The 16017-nt window shown below is 35.5% G+C and overlaps 1 protein-coding gene across 5 annotated transcripts in view; it reads right to left on the minus strand.

Moving 5' to 3' along the window:
- The window catches only part of PCLO (piccolo presynaptic cytomatrix protein), a 370863-nt gene that overhangs the window by 335742 nt on the left and 19104 nt on the right, over positions 1 to 16017 (minus strand). For all 5 annotated transcript variants that reach the window (XM_070470006.1, XM_070469997.1, XM_020878346.2 and 2 more), the window contains exon 3: positions 8969 to 10363. In XM_070470006.1, the coding sequence (XP_070326107.1) occupies positions 8969 to 10363 (1395 nt within the window). The remainder of the gene's footprint in view (positions 1 to 8968; positions 10364 to 16017) is intronic.

The following is a 16017-nucleotide window of genomic DNA, read 5'->3' on the forward strand; positions in this document are numbered from 1 at the left end:
CTTCATTTTTAAAGTATTAGGTTTGAGAAAGAGCTTTTTTTCATGAGAGCTTCATGGAGCTGGATCAGAGGCAGGTCCAAGAATAAGACAGGCAGCCAAATGAGCAGCTTCCAGCCCCCAGTTGAGCAGATGAAGCTGGCCTCAACCAGCATACTTCCACTTTTATCTATACTTCCACTTTTCTTCTACACATGGTCTCTATGTGTGTGTGTGTGTGTGTGTGTGTGTGTGTGTGTGTGTTAGTTGCTCAGTCACATTAGACTGTTTGTGACCCCATGGACTGTAGTCTGCCAGGCTTCTCTGTCCATGAATTTCTCCAGGCAAGAATACTGAAGTGGGTTGCCATTTCCTTCTACAGAGGATTTTCCTGACTCATGGATCGAACCCGGGTCTCCTGCATTGCATGGTTTCTACATTTAATGTTATTTGAAGGAGGAGTTCACAATATTTTAAGCTTTAAAACCATTGGTTTATTAATCCCTTTGGGAAAGACAATCCTCAATGGGACTCTCCTACAACTTCATCCATTATAGGCTTTGCCAACAATACAAGACCCCGGCTGCTCTTCACCTTGGCCATTCTTCAACTTCTGTGTGCAACAGGCAACGTTAGGGATGAGGTAAAAACTCCACAGGACAAAGAGCAAACTGGCTTACTGCTTGTTATAAAAGAGGTGGATTCCACAAGCTCAGTGCTCCTCACCTGTGATTCACACCTGCATGTGTAATGTCAGTCTAGGTCCTTATCTCATGTGATCCCCCAAGAGTGGGGGGCAAGAGGAATTGATGCAAATATGCTGACATTCATGCTGCCTCCTGTGGTATGAGTATTAACATTCTCTGTCTCTGACCTAGGAGTGTCATGTCTACTACTGGCACCTATGAAACTGTAACAAGTTAATTTATTAGCTTATAAGTAGAATAGTAGTATTTTGTAAGTAGTAAAGTCAAATCCTGGCCAGGACAATGCCATATTACTAGACTCTAGCTGAGGTTTTCATATTCAATATTGCATATTGCATATTTTTAAATATTAAAACTATACTAATAAAAATAATAAAGTACTAGTATTCTAAATTAGATATATAACTAACAGTACAAATGAAAGAATCTAGAAAAGCAAACTGTGTCTTAATGGAAATTTATTACATGAAACATGACACTAAAGACCAGAGTGAAAATGATGAATTGCTGCTTAATAAATAACATGGAGGCAAGTGGCTATACATTTTGAACATATAAAGTTAGGCACTTCACCTCATATGGTACCAAAAGAAATGAATTACAGATAAATATGTGATCAGAAGTAAAAAATAAAACTACAGATGTTTAGGAATAAATGTAGAAGGCTATTTTTATAATAAAAATGTGAAAAGGCCTTCTTTAGCAAAATAAGCAATCAAGGAAAAATTAAAAGATTTGATTGCATAAAAGTTTTTTTAAAAAAATTTCATGTACAGAAGAAAATTTCATAAATTTCTTTTGCATAAAAAAACCAAGTGATCAACATGGAAAATCATTTCAAGATAAGATGACAAAGAATTCAATAATCTAAACTATTTTAAGAAATACACAGACAGAGACACATGAAACTATGACCAATGAGTATAAATGAGCAACTTCAAAAAGGAAAAATACAAGTAGTTGATAAGCTCATGATGTTCACATTTACAATGTTTACTCTCAAAATAGGCATGAAATTTAACATTATACAACAATACTGCTTAGTTTCTGACTTTTGAAACCAATAATTGTAGAACTACTAGTCTATAGTAGTGGAAGCTAGAGACAGTGTGGAAACTAGAGACACTAATAGTTTGTTGGCAAGACTATGATTACTACTCTTTTAAACAAGGTAATATGGAAACTCTGTCAAACATCACTTGTCTTAACTTTGCCCACCCGTATCAAGGAATTTATCTACTATATCAAGATATAACGGAAAAATGTATGTGTAGATATTTTACTGTAGCCTTGTTTGCACATTAATAGAAACTCAAAACATCTTCAATTTCTCAGTTTTCATGAGGAGAATGTGCACCAATATTGAGATTCTCCAGAGTTATTTCCCTCATAAATAGAATTAGGCAAGTCAATGAGAGTTCACTTAAATGTACAAAATTTTGTGAAAAAGAAACTCAATGAAAATAAGTATAGTAAGAACACATGTTCATTTCAAAATAAATACATTATTTCTGAAAACACAAGCTCATAAAACTTTTTTCAAAGATCTGAAATCTGTCTACATTTCACTGTTTGTATAACCATTATATAAATAAACAAAAAGCAAAAAAAAAAAAATGCTAAAGAGATACTAAAGTGTTAACATGACATACAAGGGGAAGAGGAAGCTTTTCATGCTTATTCAGATACTTTAGTACTCTGTGGATTGTTATAAGGAATAACACTTTTATAATACAAATTATTGGAATAGAGTTTTAAAAGAGAATGAATGGCCATGAAGAAATGGAAGGAAGAAAAAAACAGAACATTCAAATTCTAACATAATATATTGCTGAGTCTTCTAGAAGCAATTGACCTCAAAATGTATGATTTTTCACCCAAAGCCACAAGAAGAATATAAACAGGCCCAAGAGTTCTGGAAAAAAAAAAAAAGAATAGAGGAAATATTTGGAAAAATAGAGGAAACCAGAAGAGTCAGTAGAAGAGATATCTTGACCTAAAGGTTGGTAGGACCACAGTACACTTATCAATAGTACTGATATCTCATACTGATGATTAGCAGGGCCTAGAACAGTGATCATCAGGCTGGGCTGGGCCAGGCTAGATATCAGTAGTTTATCTCCTGATGGTAAGAAGCCCAAGAACTATTTGCTCAGTAGAGCACAGAAAGAGAACCAGATATGCTGTATAATATGAGGAAATTAAGCTCTGGAAGAGAAAATAAGCTCTGGAAGCAATAAATATAGTAATAGTGTTTTTCTTGTATAAAAAGAAAAACATATATCCTACACAGAAGTATACTGTAGTGCAGGCATACATAACTGCAAAGTGACATGTGAAAAGGCAGCCATAGCAGCAATATTTAAGGATAAGTCTTACACAATAGTAACCAAATTAAAATTATCAGTGAGATATTTTACAGTTTCCATACTTAAGTTTCAAAATCTAATGTGGTTTTTGCACTTTCAATAATCTTAATTTGACCCATGGTGCTCATTAGCCATGTTTGTCCAGTGACTATCTTATCAGGCAATGCATCTTTAGAACAACAGTAGCATGTATGCAAAGTTAATCAAACTAAAAATGGATAAAACTATGGTGGAGAACCAGTTTAAGATATATAAACATAGCAATGGCAATCCACTCCAGGAGTCTTGCCTGGAGAATTCCATGGACAGAGGAGCCTGGAGGGCTATAGTCCGTGGGGTTGCAAACAATCGGACACGATTAAGTGACTAACACATGTATATATATATAAAACCCATGGTCCAGCAATCCCACTCCTGGGAATGGAACAAAGGAGGCTATACAAAAATGTTGGTAGAAGCAAAGATTAACCACCACCACTATCAACAATGGAACACTTATATTATTTTCATGGAGTAAAGTCTCTGCATGCATTGATAGGAATATAATAGTGACAGTATTTCTTACAGTTGGAGCAACTATGTTTTCTGCCCTCATGTGTGCTATACATGAAAGCAGGGACATCATTTCATCATTCAGTCATATGCTTTCACCTAAATAAAAGCTGACCAGTTGAAAGGCTTATCCAGAAAGAAAAGGATGATGCTAGCCTCTATGCTTCTGAAGCTCTCAATCTGCATATACTTCTAAATTCAGCCATATATAACACAACCACCATTATTCTGTGGGCCCCAAATGTTACATGGTTTGATGCACATTTTAGCAAATTTGTTGATATCAAAGTCTTAGTAATTACCAACTGACACAACACAAGCACAGAAGAAATGACATTTGTTATCCAGTTCCCCCGGCACAGAGGAGCCTGGCAGGCTACAGTCCATGAGGTCGTAAGAGTCGGACATGACTTAGCAACTAAACCACCACCATCTCCCTCCCATGTTACTTAAACATGGTCTAGGGGATCGAGCATTTGTTCAGCCTCTGAAAGGTACCTCTGTGGCTTGGTAACTACCTCTCTGATCCTCATTCTCCTGATCTCCAAAGCAGCTCTAAAATCTACTCCACAGGGTTGTTGTAAAAAAATGCCTGATACAACGTGTTTCACATATTGTTGCTGTTTAGTCACCAAGTCACATCTGACTCTTTGTGATCCATGGACTATAGCCCATCAGGCTCCTCTGTCCATGGGATTTTCTAGGCAAGACTACTAGAGTGGGTTGCCATTTCCTTCTCCATGGGCTCTTCCCAACCAAGGGGTCGAACCTGCATCTCCTGCATTGGCAGGAGGATTCTTTACCACTGTGCCAACAGGGAAGGGTGTCACATAGACTTAGTCAATACCAGTTTACTTTTCCTACAATGTTTGCACAATGTTATGTCTGAATTGTAATTAGAACCATTTACATACGTTTAATATCTAAATAAAAGTTCTGGTAATCCACGAAATACAAATCAAAGGAATCATATGATAGCACTTTTAAACTTCCAAATTAACCAATTTTATTATAAATGATAGTATTCAAATTTGGAGAGGCTGCATTAAGAAAGGCATCACAGATGCTAGTGGTAATGTCAACTGCTAGCATATCTCCAAAAAAAAATTGATAACTTTAGGGTTCTTATTCTTTGATTTAGTAACCTTAGTACCACTAAGTTTTCTCTGAGAAACAGTAAAAATGCAAATATTTATATCCCAAAACATTCATTTTATTTATAATAAAAAATGAAAACAACCGAAGTCCTTATTACTTAGGACTTAGGAGAATGTGTATGAAAAAAATGTGTATGAAATGTGTATAAGAAAAAAATGTGTATGAAAAAAAAAACAACCAAAGAACCATAGAATTGAACAATATGTAACCATTTATGTAATATTTTAGAAGTGTTTAATCACATTAAAAATGGACTATCTTAATATCAGGATATAGAACTACCACATAGAGCAGAATGCTAAATACTTAAAACTGCATAGAGAAAAAGACTAATGAAGAATCTACTTTTTTGTTTCAACTTCTTTAAACAAAATATCTCTATTTTAAACCCAGTTTTGGATTTTTCTTCAATTAAATATCACTTAATAAAAAGGTAATATCAAATTCCTTCCAAAGATTATTAAGTAAAAATTTTATTTCTACAAACTTATCAGTTCTCTCATGTTAGTCAAAAAGTGCAACAGATGTCCCTCTTTTCTTGGGATGCCAGAAATTTTTACACAGAATGTGTATTTATCTCTGTCGTAGAATTCTTTAAAAACTGATTATTGGTAGAATTATTTTCCCCTTATTGAGTTCTGATCATTCTTTTAGTTTTTAACTGTTCATATATGTATGTATGTGTATGTGTGTATATATCTATTTTAGTAATAGATATTATTATAAAATCATAATGTTTTAGTAATAGATATATTTTTTAAAATTTAAGCAACGGTGTTTAAAGTTAAACCAAGATATTACCTGTTTACTAAACTAAGAACTGAAGCAACCCCCCACCAGACCTTCTGAGAGAGAAGGGTCCAAGAGAGGGTCTGAGAGAGAATGCAGAAGTCACCTTGGCTAAAGAGCAATGATCTGAAGAGAATTCAGTTACACTACTGGATCTTAATCGGCTCAAAAGGCCCATCTGTTGCCTGGTAACAAATATATGCTGGCTATTTCAACATCATTCAAGCCATGCATAATTCTTACTAAGGAAGCAGAAATATGACTCTAGGACTTGTTGAAGCATGTGGAAACAAATTTAAGTTGCATTTTCATAGTAAGAATTTCCTTTCCAAAAGCGCAATACAAACAATAAAATACCCAGTATGAGTAACTTTGACTTCTTTCTGCACTTAAATTGACCCGGAATAATTAAAATTCACTAGGTAAATTTATTGCCAATTTACACTGTTTTTCTCAACATGCTTCCACATTCTATAGGACTAGCTCTTTCAGAAAGCCTTGCTGCCTCATAAAACTCCTTCAAAGACAAAATATTTGCTGATTTGGCAGAAATTAAAGCCTAAAAAACCATTCCTTACTATCAGAGGTTAATGGATGATAGTACTATGTGTACCTATTGGGCACAAAACAGTTAAAGCATAAGGCTTAGGCTGAAGCCTGGCAACAGCCCAGGGCCGTGCAGGCAGCCTTGGCACTCTTCGGGTGCTGCGGGAGATGCCGAGTAGGCCATACAGGACACAGCCTTCGAGACAGGTGTGTCTGATGAATGGATGGGGAGGGCAGACAGTGTTCATAGCTCCCAACCCATGAAGAACCAGGACCAGCTCTTCTCACCACTAGAACAGAACAGAAACAGAGGAGGGCAGAGAGGCATCAGGAGGACAAGACATCCTGTCTCATAGAGAAGAGAGGAGGAGAAGCAGAGGCTTCATAGTGTTACATGTGCTTTGTTAGAAAAATAAATGGAAATATGTAGTTGAATTGTTTCTTGAGGAGTACCATTTCTCTGCATTGTAGGCTTAAAGTCTGAGTATTTTCAGTATGTGCTCTCTCAAAGTAGAATCAAAGTACAGTACCAGCCCAGCAGAAAATATTGGATCACAAGAAAATTATCACAAGCAGAACAAAGAAATCCTAGAAACAAAGCAAGTAAGCAAGGATTAAAGATGAGATATTTCTAACCACTCACAATGAGGAGAGATTAGTTAATAATAGAGACACTGGGACAGCACAACAAACAAAGCGTATACATTGAATTTACAATTTCCTGAATATACAAGTACATTTATACATACACACACACACATGCAAACACAGGGTGTCTTTTTCAACCAGTTTCTTCTGTCAGTCCTCTGAAGTCTTCTAGGTAAAAAAGCAGGAGCTACAACATGGATTAACTCCAGTAACCTTCATTCACTCCCTTGATGTCAGGGGAGCTAATGGAGTTTACCTAAAGATCAGACAGCATTAAGGTCTCAGACCAGCTAAAAACTTCCCTCAGATTAACACGGTCAAGTGGAGCCAAGAACATGAGTCAACTGCTTTTGTTACATCATATTTTTCTCTCCTCTGAAATATGATCTTCCACATTCAAAGAAATGGCCAAAGAAAGAAACAATCTGAACAATGACAGATTATCTAAATTCCACTGATGTATTTAAAATGGGAGTTCTCATGCACCATTTGAAAACTTAAAACCACTTATATTTTCAAACTAGTAAAATTCCACACACATCCTAGATAATAATTCTCTGCTTGATTCAAGAAATCTCCTTTCAAAATTACCACTTCTGAAATGTAATTTGCCAACACAGAAAATCAAAGATTTTCCTGAGAGATTTATTGTCCCTCTTCTCAAGAACTCTCACTTCATACCTCCAAACACTTAACAGAATTCTAATAATCACTATGACCTAAATGCATACATACATATAGGTGTTTACACGCACATACACGTTATAGCCCTTTCTTCTGTGTGTACAAAATACACTTTCTCCGGGTATTTTAGTTTTTACTGTTGCAGTTTGTTTTATAACTATTTAAATACCAATATCATAAAGCTCTTCATTCAAAGGTACAATTTCTCAAATGTATGAAATTAATACAATTGTCCTGGAAAAACTGAAATTCCCCTCTTCATAAATACACAATGAAAAACAATTCTTCTAAAAATATGGAAGAAATTTAAAGTTGTTTTGCTCTTGCACCGAATTCCAAATACTGTAAGTAATAATTACACTTGTGACCACTCAAGAAGTGCTGAGAGAAACCATATTTTTTTTTTTAACCTTTAAAACAGATCCTGGTTAACATTATTCATCACAGTTAAAGAGGATAAAAATCAGCTTAAGTGTATAGGGACAATCCTTTCATATGGTGTTAAACATGTCAAAGCAACCAAATACTTTCAAAAGTAAAAAAAAAAAGTTTTATTCTTTTAAAAAATTTAACTCAAAAATAATCTCTAAAGTTTCTTTTGTACAGTTGTTAAATCCAACTAAACAATTTTTTTTTTGCATGTCAACGAATTACAAAATCAAGGAGGGGAAATAAAATAATCCTTAAGTATTACTGATTTGCACATAAATAATGAACATTGATTTAAGTTTAATCCCAAAATGTTTACTAAAATATCACTGTTACTTACCTAAGCAGCAATCATTCAACCCCTCAATCTCCTAAAATCCAAATACTCAGCCTTAACACAGTCTTAATGCTTATTGATTTTTCTGTAACTATATTAGGTAGAAAATTGTTATCTGCTTTTTACACTGTGGAAGAAGTGTTTTGGTCTACCCATTAAAAAAAAAAATTCTTGACATTAGTCACTGAAATCCATATAACTCCTTTTTCTTTCCACAGTTCCTAATAAAGTGCTCTATTATATTTATGCCAGATAACAGCTTAAACAGGATTATAAAAAGTCTAAGTACTATATATTTGAACCAATATTTTCTAGCAGACAATATTATTAATTTACATTAAGCTCTTAACTTTTGTAAAATAACAGATCTCATGTAGCTTATGGATTTGCAATCAATCAAGCTTCTCTTTTTAACGTATGAAAGAAACTGGAAGGATGAGAGAGAGTGGGAACAGTAAATTACAATTCTTATTCTGTGTTTTCAGGTGAAAACCATAGGATGTTAATTAATAAAAGAATGGGATAATCATTATTTTAAGTTATCAGCTCATTTCATCTTCTTACTTTTTGGTACATTAAGCCAGAAAAGTATAAATTACATGAATGTTTAATAAGAAAGCACAAGCCTAATAAGAAATTAAAGCTCCGTCAAAGATAACAATATCAGTTTTTATTTACTCAGAAATGTATTTTTTGCTAGGGAAACTGACTACAAAACACTTCTGAATTAACAGCATATACTCACATCCATATGTGACACCACTATTGCTTACCTCAGTCAAGTGTGGCGTAGGATTAAATCCACAGAGATTACACACTTGTTTCTTGCATGCAGTGCAAGTGTTGAAGTTAGCAGGATCCTTAGAACCTATGTTGAGTTCAGTTTTGCAGAGAGGACAGGCTGAGTCTGGTTTGGGGGTTTCTTCCAGTTTGGGGGGAAGAACAACCTTTTGAGGTTCAGCCGTGGAAGGTTTGCTCTCCTTAGTAGGCAAAGACTTCTTTTCAGTTTCTGTTCTTTTTACTGTTGAAACTTGTTCAGCTTTGGGCTCTAGTTTTTCAACTACTGGAGCTTTGGTTTCCTTTTTCACAGGTAGAACCTTTGCAGGTGCTGGCGGTGCTGTGGATTTGAGTGGCCCTTGAGAAGTAGGTTGTTGTGAAGGAGGAGGAACTTGTTTTGTTGGGGCCGCTGGCCCACCCTGTGAATGAGACCCAGGCTGGCCTGCTGTGGAGATCAGACTTGATGCCTGACTAAAGATGGATGCTCCAAACCCAAAGAGTTTCCCAGTTACTGTTTCTTGAGGAGTTGTGGGCTGTGATTTAGGGGCATCAGTAATACTTCCCAGATTTAGGCTAAAACGTCTCGACTGCTCCTGAGGCTTTGGGGGCTGTGGAGATAGAGGGGCTGTTTGTCCAGTGGGGGGTCGTGGACCCTGGGGTGTCGGTGACCCTTTTGGCATCGGCTTGGTGTCTGGCTTAGGACTCATTTTGGTTTGTGCTCTCTTGGGTTCGTCCTTTTTCTGAATTGGATCAACCTGTTTTTGATCTTTGCCCTCTGGAGTAGGTCCGGGATGTGAAATAATTTTTGTATCTGATGCAGGTCGAGGTATGACTTTAGAATCTACTGGGGTAACTTTTTCTCCTGTTGGTGGAAAACTCTGAGAAGGTTTGGCAGAGTCTGGTTTTAGAGGAGGAGTTGTTTTCTCTTGATCTTGTGATGGTATTTTGGAGCCTGGAATATCCGGTCTTGTTGCTGTTGATGAAGACACAATGTCTGTGCCGGGCTTTCCTGTCTGGGGCTGCTCTGGTTTATCATCAGCCATGGAGGCTCTGGCCGGTTCAGACGGGACGGAAGGCTCTTTGGGAGGGGCTGGCTTGGGTGAGGACTCTGCCTCAGGAGGCTGCTGGGATGTGACTGGGTGGGGACTGTGAAGGGTCGGCTGTCTCACTAGTGGTGGGGGCCTTTTGGACTCAGCTGCCTTGGAGACATCCTGTTTGGGTGCAGTATCTTTCTTTGGAGAAACCTGCTGTGATGGCGAGGGCGGCTGGCTCACTGCTGATGCAGGAACAGGGGCAGTCTTCGCTTTGGGCTGGGGTGATGATGGAACTGGAGCCAGGTTACCTCCTAGAGCTCTCTGCATCTGACAGTTTAAACAGAGCCACTCTTTCATCTAGAAGTAACATAAAATAACAGTCAGTGAGGCAATAACAAGGTAGAAACAAAAGCATTTTTAAAACTGCATTGGTAGCTTTTGAAATTATGTCTCTCATCATGTAAAACATAAAATCCAGATCAAGTTATTTTAATTTACATATTTATATATTATACATTTTATACTATTTATATATTATATATTTATATGTTATTTATATATTATATATTTATACATAGTTAAGTATACTAAAATATAACTAATGAACCTCAGAGATGTAAGCACTATATTTTAAGCAATATAAAATTATAAATCAACACAGAAAATTTTCTTCTAACATTATCTTTATTCTTCGCCTTTGATTTACTCAAAGTTTGATTACTCCCAGAAATAGAAAACCATGTATGATAAAAGAAAATGATTATTAATATAACATATTAGATTCCAAAATCAGTTATGTTGGATATTTTCTCTGTTGATGGCTCATAAACAGGTTTCAGTTATATAACTCAGAGTATGCTTGTCAAAATTATTAACACATTGCTAATTTCTTAACTTAGCAAGAGAATCACTTCTCCCCTCCAAGGCAACACAATCAAATGTGAGAAAATCATAACTATTAACCACTGTGGATTAGAAAGAAAACATTCTCTCTTAAGAAAGTAAAAAATAATAGCACCCCCTGAAATTATTATAGATATAGCATGATCAAAAAGAGAAAAGTTACTTTCTTATAATTTTTATAAATGGAAAGAGCAATATATGTATACAATAATACTTATCTGACTGGTGAGATATATATATATATGTGAGGCACACATTGTGTATGTATATATATGTATATATTTATGTGTGTGTATATACATATCATGTATAGGTATAAATGCATTTCTTCTTTTCCATCACATTTATTGTTAAAAGGAGAAGGTGAAATTGGTACTAATATATTTTAGAAGATAATTTTTAAAATGTATATTCAACATTTATCTATTTTATTCTAAAATAATATATGCTCATTATACAAAATTTTAAATATTACCAAAGTAATTTAGAAGGGTAAATTCTCTACGAACTAATCTTAACTCCCAAAGTAATCAATGTTACCAATTTAGCACTGAAGTTCTTTGTTCAAAATTCTACACGATGGAAAACTAAATATATGGTGCATAAGTACCAAAAAAGTTCTCTAGAATACAAAATTGTAAAGTATTAGGTGGGCAAACAACCTACTCTTACTTGAAACAATTCCTTTTTGTAAAAAAAACTGAACTAAGCACTACTAACTTTTAAAAACTATTTTTTTCCACTTGACAGTTTACATTGTTAACATTTAATTAAAAAAAAAACTCCTGTGTCTTTTTCTTAATCATTAAAATGAATTTAAAATTTAAAGAAAGGATTTGAAATTATTTAAACTCAGGTACCAGTATGCATGTGTGCTAAGTTGCTTCAGTCTTGTCCGACTCTTTGTGACCCTATGGACCACAGCCTGCCAGGCTCCTGTGTCCATGGGATTCTCCAGGCAAGAATACTGGAGTGGGTTGCCGTGCCCTCCTCTAGGCGATCTTCCTGACCCAGGCGTTGAACCTGAATCTCTTATGTCTCCTGCATCTGCAGGTGAGTTCTTTACCACTACCACCACGTGGGAAGCCCAAGGTACCAGTGTAACAGGGCTCATTTTATAATCTCATGGAAAGCAAACTTTTGTTTGGAGAAGGTAGAAGGAGATTTTCAACTCTAACTGACAAGTTACATTTGTTTAAAAATTTGAATCAAAAAGCAAAATTAAAACATTTGTTCCCTACAGGTGAGAGGCACTTGGGTTTTTATTACATTCATTTTCAATATGAGTATTAAGTACTTATGTTTACCCTTTTCTATGTTTGAGGCATTTCACAAGATAAATAACTTTTTAAACATACAGATATTTGAATCCCAAAACATAGTCAACCCACTGTTACTAATGTAAGTTGTGTGACTAAAGGGTTAGCTTGAATGTAAGGAAATCCACTCCATTATGTCCCCTTCTTGATGGAAGGAAATTTCTCCATAAACATGCATCTATCCACTCAACCATCTCTCCTAATGCCAATGTCAGATTCTGCTGTTCTACTATTTACTTTTTCTCATTTGTTCTCAATCTTAAATGATACTATGTCACCTTATAATCATGCAGTCAGACAAGATGAAAGAAGAAAATGCAATTAAAATGATAATTCTTTACTTATGAAATAAGTATCTGATGATGACACTGTCATAAGTCCTCTTTTCCTTTCCTCTGCAAGTTCTCTCTCAACCCTCATCCTTCCAATTTCTTTGGATGCGTTTGGTTTTATCAGTAGAATTTGGAGTCTGTTTGCCATGTGAACACTGGAGCTTTATGCACAGCTGGCCCGTAGGCTTTCATTCCATCTCTGAACCACTGCGAAATTAGAACCCTAACATGGCATATCTAATGTATGATTTATATCACCACTGGGGCACACCTTCTGTACTGTCCTCATTCCAAAAGCAAATGTTTCCTTGTAGTTTATAAACATATGTGACCGTCTCTAAATATGTAGACAAGGAGGGGCTTAGGTAAAGAGGGGTGGAAAACTCAGGTCATTGCTTTATCATAGGGACATAATTCTGCTTTTCTCTGAACACACTGTGTTTTTGAACAGACTGCACTGGTCCAACTTTTATCCTTTTCATGACCTCATTTTCTTCACTTTGATAAACAACACATAAAAGAAGACATCTGATCCCCCAATGTTCCTCCTCACTGTGAAAATACAGGCTAAAATCATTGTCTATAGCTTTCACAATGTGAAAAGCTTTTTATCCTCTTAGGGTTTTTCAGAAAGAGCCTCTTTTTAATTCTACTGGCCAAATCTGTTGAAAATAGAAATGAGTTTTATCTCAGAACCTAATCTACTACTGAACACAGCAGTGTTTCCAATTGCCTGATTCAGCTGAAAACAACAACAACAAAAATCTTTCTTATTACACTGAGAAAATGACAAAGTCCACAACACACCCCAACATTAACATCACGAATCACCATCTAACATTCCACAATGCACCAAGGGAGAGTTACAAGTAGTAATAGCACCTTTGCCCTCTCAGTCATCTGAGTTAAAAATCCTGTAATATCTTTATTGCATACTCAGTTACTCTTCAAGGTCTGTGTTGCTTGTGAAAGTTAATTTCCCACTTGTTCATATTTCCAAAGCCACTGTCCCTCATTTGGCCCTTGTCATTTCCAAAATATTTTGTACCTCCACCAAATTTAACCTGTTTGAAACAAACCACCACAGAAGAGGTTGACTCTATCTCCCATCAAAACTCAATACTCTCCAATAGCTGTGAATAGTTAATTTTTTAATTAAAATCTATAGTTTTGTTACTGTTCTTATGTTAGCACTTAACTAATTCTGATACCTCCAGTTCTATGTCTCCCCAAAGACTGTCAGCAACAATTATAAACACTACGTGTATGGTCTGACCTTTTAATCATCATAGATGTTCACAAATATTTTTTAAGCTTGTCAGAATTAAATAAATAAAGGTCTCCATGCTCTTCAAGCTACAGTATTTCTGTGTTTACTCTGTTAATACCCACTCTCAGTCTAGCCTGAATGACAAGCTTCTGTCTTCATTTTCTGGTGGCATGCCATTCTCCCTATGCTACACCTTTGCCATGGACCATATATTCCCATTTTGATTCAAACTAAAGGAACCCCCCCATAACTAACTTACCTGCTAACCATACAAATCTTCAGGGCTTGGAGATAATTACTGTCTTGTTTAACTTCTAAAATTACATTTTTATCTGTAACTATGAGCAGAGACGAACCTGAATTTACTACCATTGTTGCCTCAAACCTCTGATGCCCATTCCACTTGGTACCTGTATCTATAATACAGCTAGTTCCCCGAGTTCTGCATCATTGGGTCTTCATTCCACTGCAACCATGAATGTGGATCTTACAAGACTTTAGTCCTTATCCCTCTTCCACATGCTAAAGAAGTCAGACAATATGCAAGGACAAGCCTAAATGAGAAGAAGCCTTTCACCAACATTTCATAATGACTTCCCAGTTGCCTGACACGCGTAGTACTTACTCTCTCTAATCACCCACATCCATTCAACAAATGGGAGAAAGGCAATAAATAACATCAGGGGAGCCTTCTACTGTATCAGTATTTCCAAAGCCACTGTCTCTGATCTGGCCTTTCATGAATCCTTTTTTTTCTTTTTCTTTCTGCAAGATCCCCCTCAACCTGCCCTCAACCAATTTCTTTGGATGCACTGGTTTTATCAGTAAATTTTTAAGTCTCTTTGCAATGTTAACATTTGAGCTAACCTTCAATATACAGGCACTAAAATGAAAGTATTTGTATTAGATAAGTATGCCATGCTTTATTCCTAATTTCTAGATTTCATATGACAAATTATAAAAAATAGTCATTTCTTCCTTTCCCCACATTGCTTACAGCAAGTGAATAAATGGAATTCAAGAACTGGAGACACAACTGTTTAATGAACTACTCTAATTCAATTAGCTCTATGGAAAGGAACAAAAAAGGCATAAAATTGTTCAGTCTTCTGACTTAATATGCTACATACATAGGGGTACGAAAGGACCCAACCAGGATTTCTGCTGAGGTCACTGTGTATTCTAATGTGAATGCTGATAATTATTAACACACCTCCCTGTTAAATCCAATCTCCCAGGGTTCCCTTTTTCTGAGTCTTTTGGTGAGTTATGTATCAGAGCTGAGTCATGTGAAATACAGTAATACAACTTCACTGACTAAGGCTTTTGCTGGATAATCATAAAAATATTATTAAATGTTTCAAGAGGTACCACTTGAAAGTTTAACTGTGAATTTCACATAAACCTTCAATTATTGGTGCCACTATCAAAAAAGTGCTGAAAATTGATTCTGATTTTTAAGGGTATGTCTTTAATAATAATTCAAGACAGTTAACACAATACATCTAATAAATAAGGTAAATTGGCAAATGTTAGGGTTCCAGAATTAAAGCATATTCCTACTTGGAACAATTATTAATCTATTTAGCTTCAAAAGAGAATGAAAGTTTCTCAAAAGAGAAAAAAAAAGTGTCCAGAAGGCATAGTGACTAACATCCACCTTTCAATGTGCCCCGAACTGGAAATTTTAAATACAAAATCTACACAAAGTTTATAATGAAATCTCTGCTCAACAACATAGTACATAGAATCTGAAAATTGTGGTATAGATGATCTTATTTACAAAGCAGAAATAGACGCAGATGTAGAAAACAGAAGTATGGGCACCAAGTGGGAGAGGGGAGGTGGCATAAATTGGGAGATTGGGAGATATATACTATAGTTTTTATATACACTATTGATAGTATGTATAAAATACATATCTTCTCTACAGTACAGCAAACTTCACTCAATGCTCTGTGGTAACCTAAGTGGGAAGGAGATCCAAAAAAGAGGGAATATTATGTATATATACAGCTGATTCACTTTGATGTACAGCAGAAAGTAACACAACATTGCAAAGCAACTATAATCCAATAAATATTTTTTAAAAATAAGTAAAACTTTAGAGTTTTTCTAAAGCCAGCTAAAAAACAAAAAGATGAACACAATGTTAGGAATTTATATTTGCTAGTGTTTGCATACTAT

Source organism: Odocoileus virginianus, chromosome 1 (genome assembly GCF_023699985.2).
Source record: "Odocoileus virginianus isolate 20LAN1187 ecotype Illinois chromosome 1, Ovbor_1.2, whole genome shotgun sequence".
Taxonomy (NCBI): domain Eukaryota; kingdom Metazoa; phylum Chordata; class Mammalia; order Artiodactyla; family Cervidae; genus Odocoileus; species Odocoileus virginianus.